General features: G+C 44.2%; 1 protein-coding gene across 1 annotated transcript; it reads left to right on the forward strand.

Moving 5' to 3' along the window:
- Window positions 1-611: 611 nt before the first annotated feature.
- LOC105048341 (uncharacterized) lies at window positions 612-1791 on the forward strand. The gene is made up of 2 exons (XM_010927632.2): window positions 612-750; window positions 1383-1791. Exons 1-2 carry the CDS (start codon window positions 694-696, stop codon window positions 1548-1550), a joined length of 225 nt encoding a protein of 74 aa, XP_010925934.1. The 5' UTR covers window positions 612-693; the 3' UTR covers window positions 1551-1791.
- The last annotated feature ends 2484 nt before the right edge of the window (window positions 1792-4275 follow it).

Below are 4275 nucleotides of genomic sequence, written 5' to 3' on the forward strand. Positions count from 1 at the left end.
AAGTGGAACAAAATGTTGTGACTGCCTAATGGGCATGTAGTGGAAGCTTGCTCCGAGGAGAACAAAATATTGTATAGCTTTTCTGAGAGGAGAGGAGAGAGGCCCACCCCAACAACAATAATGCTGGTCCAAGTTGTTTTAAGAGATAAACCATCAAAGAATTGAATGCAGAACCTTTGGTTCCCAAGTAGAGGTGTAAGTGTAACAGGTATGGCAAGCCTTTCACAATGGTAATTATATAGTTGTACTTAAGTCTTATAAGTTGGGCCATTAGATTTGTCCGCTGTCAGTCGTCACGCATCTATCATCATAGAGCTTGACGAGATTCAAATGTACGTCAAAGCCAAAATGGGCTCCTCGAATTTAAATGGCTCAAAGGCCTCGCCCTACAATCCCAAAAGAGAATGGCCCAGGGACAAACGGGTGGCAGGCTGACCCCTTCGCTCATCCACCTGCCATCACGAAGGACTCGCTCGCACGTTCCGCGTCAAACGTACAGCAAAGCAGGCCAAACCAAGGCATGCCTCACACGTGTCTCGTTCTGCTTTGCAACCTGGGATTACACGTGTAGTCTTGGATGTGGTGTTCCAGTGCGCATAAATACCACCGGAGCCCTCTTCACCTTTCGCTCAGTACTGCACCAAGAAATTATTTATCAAGTACCGAAGAAGAAAAGAGATAGAGAGAGGAGAAATGGCGGACAAGTCGGACGTGAGGTACAAAGCTGGAGAGGCTGCAGGTCACGCTCAGGTGAGTCACATTGATCTGATCCTCCCAAATTCGTCGAGTGGTAGTTCTTTTCTTTTCTTTTCTTTTTTTTCCTCCCCCTGAGAAATGTAGTCACGAGTATAACACCACCAGAGTTTAAAAATCTAGATCTTTCCAACTAAAGAGTGATCAGCGGAGCTAATACTAATCGGCAAGCAATAAATCGTTTCTTTCTTTCTGCACATCATGTAGAAATTAGTATACAAACTAAAGCTACATATCACTTCCATTTCTACATGAAAATCACTAGAATAAACTGTGGGCCATTGTATTGGCAAACTAGGAGCTTTATTAGAATTTTCCATTGTGTGTACGAAAGATTTAAGACTAGACAGATCGGATAGGTTAAGGCTCTTGTCGTGCTTATATATTCTAGTTAAATATCTAAATTTTTAAATAGGATCTTAACATGATATTAGAGCCTATTAATCTTTCTTGTCCATCAAAATCTCCATGCTCCTAATTACTAATTTACCTGTTGAGAAATAATAAACCCATATCATATAGGTTAAGAACTTTTGTTGCGATTATATATTTTTGGGCCCATCCATTGATTCGAATCTAATCTTTCTATCTGCATTTTTGGCTGTACATGTTTTATTCGTTGTGAGAAGGTCAAGAAGGATGAGACGATGGATAGCGCACGTGACGCAGCTCAGCAGGCAGGTGGTTACGTGCAGCATGCTGGGGAGCAGGTGAAGAACATGGCTCAAGGGGCAGCTGATGCCATGAAGAATGCTGTGGGGATGGGAGGCAATACCACCACCACCACCAAGCGTTAGATAGAGCCTTCTGTTTCCCTAGACTATCTTTTGATGCTCTGAGGAAGTGAGAGGAAGGAAATGAAGAACATTTCCCCCATTTCTATTTTACTTTCATTAATTTTTTTCCCCTCTTTTTAATCTTTTATTTCTCTTATCCTCGGTGTTGAATAAGCTGGGAGACTGGCTGCAGATTTGTTTTTAGAAACCACTATCAATAATTTGAGGTTTGGGATTCAAATAGTGGATTGTGATTGAAGAATTTGATACTCTCTCTCTTTCCAACCTACATTAGTGTGAGATAATTATGATTTTTTTATCATGAAAAAAAAAAAAGACTCGTTTAAAAGAGTTCTCAACCTGAGGAATCAGCCAAATGCATACAGATCATGTGCATCTCACGAGACATACATTAGGCCTTAAATTCCTTATCTGGCTTCTCTTCATGTCGTTGCACACCTTGTGTACATTGTTCTGAAGAAATTGAACATATGCAACCTTTGTGTGGTGATAACTTCCATAGAAGAGATATCTTTGTCCGGTTCATGCAACCTGCCTGGCTTAAACGGGCAGAAACAGTGATCAGAAACCACATTTTAGAAAAGCAGGGCATGACTAAGGGATGATTTGTAATGGTCAGAATAAGTTCATTCAGGGTTTCGACATAAAAATATATCGCAACTAACTTAGCCATGTATTTGTGGTTAAGAAGCGCTGTGGTGGCCAAAGTTATAACAATTTACGAATCCCCCATCATAAGAATTATTGATCGGGCCAACATTCCAAAGGTCCAATTCTTTAGGCCATGTATCTTTTTGGATCCAATTTATAAATCTGAAGTCAAATTTAATTTATGGGACTCGGCCACAATCAGCCCCTCCTTGCATGCGCCAAAAGCTTAAACATGCTTACCTATGTGCTGTACCTCGTTGGGTTATATGATGGACGAGACGACCGTGCGCGCACTCGCGTGCGCGTTAGGATATTAAAAGAAAAGGGATTTATAAAATCCAAAGCTATTTGGACAGCGTCCATCTTACGATGGACAATATCCAACCACGCACAGCACTCTGCAGCATTTTTTTGAGCACTACAGAAGGTCCCGTCGCTCTAAAGAAACGGCTGTGTTTAATTGCAATCATAATTAGTATCACCTCACAAAACGTCATGGTTAACCACCAAAAGAAATGGTTGCATTTAATTGCAATTATAATTAATGTCACCTCACAAAATAGATAATACTTAACATCTGGAGCTGATCTTTAAATAGGCCTGATCTGAAGCTAAACTAAAGATGAATATAGTTTAGGCATTATGTTTGGCCCATGATCCATTCCATTTTCATCCATGTGCTTGATAATTATGGCATTGAGAATTTTTTTTTAATTTTTTTGTGCACTGCAGGCGGTGCACAATATATGCACCACCCATAGTGATTGATTCATGTATGGGATCGAAAAAAAAAAAAAATTTTCACACATCGCACCCTGGTTCTACGCATGAGCTCATCATCATGAGCGGTGCGTGCGGTTCTGCACTGCCCACTATGCACAAAAAATTTTTCTTATGGCATCATCTGGTCCAACCTGCGATGTGCGAGTGCTGTTACATTTAGACAGATAAGACCATTCTCTTCCCCGTCAAGAATAAATTTAGCCTTGTTTCTACTCTGGGTGGTAGGACTAGAAGTGGGCTTGGGCCAGCCTGAGGCCCATCAAACCAGGCCGGCTTCAGATCAAATTTCGGGCTCAGTCCAAAACCATTCAAACCGAGCTCGGATCAAAAAAATAAGATCCGTTTTACTTTCGGACTGAGCTTGGGCCTACTTTTGACCCGGCCCAGGCTCGAGCTCAAATTTTAGCTCGATCATGAGCCCGAATTTCTGGTCCGAGTCCAATTATTCATTAAAATTGATTTAGCTTGAATAAATGATCTGAATTAGCCCAAATCAATTTGTTAGCTTAAATTGAGTTAACCAATTAGCCAAATTTTAAAGCTTCCATCTTGCATTCCATCCTTCAGTCTTCCTTCCGAGTCTCGATTTTTTCCATCGAGGTCTCATCTCGAAGAGTCCTAGCCCCCATCCATTGACCATCGCGGTCCTCACTCTCAATCCTCCTTGCTCTCCCGACATCCTCCCTGCTCTTCCGCTGGTCTCCACCGTCGCCCTCCTCCCTTCTCCAATCTCCCACAGGTGCTCTCTTTTCCACAAGTCCGCCTCCCTCATGCCTCTCCCTCTGTCATGCCCCGCCGTCGCCAGCGACCCTACAGGCACTCAAGAACCCACCTCCGTCGCCTCCTCCCCCGCCTCTATCGTGCCCCATCATCGCCGCCCTCAGCGCTGACCTAGGCATTCAAGAACCCACCTCCGTCGCCTCTTCCCTCGCCTCCGTCGCGCCCCTCCCTCCATCGCGCTCCGTCGATGTCACCACCCCCATCATCACCCCCCTCCCTCCATCGTGCTCCATTATCGCCGCCCCCATCGCCAACCCTGTCGTCAGTCTTCAGCCACCAACTACAGATCTGATTCCAAACCGGCCGGGTAGTTGAGATGGCCAGATGGGAGAGCTGAGGAAGATGGGAGAGTCGAGGAAGATGCACTCCCTCCATCGCGCTCCATCATTGCAGCTCCTAGCACCGACCTCGTCGTCCATCTTCAGCCACCAACTACAGATCTGATTCCAGGTCGGTCGGGTAGTCGAGGAAGATGGCTAGATGGGGGAGCTGAGGAAGATGGGAGAGTCGA

This window comes from Elaeis guineensis, chromosome 7 (genome assembly GCF_000442705.2).
Source record: "Elaeis guineensis isolate ETL-2024a chromosome 7, EG11, whole genome shotgun sequence".
NCBI classification, from domain to species: domain Eukaryota; kingdom Viridiplantae; phylum Streptophyta; class Magnoliopsida; order Arecales; family Arecaceae; genus Elaeis; species Elaeis guineensis.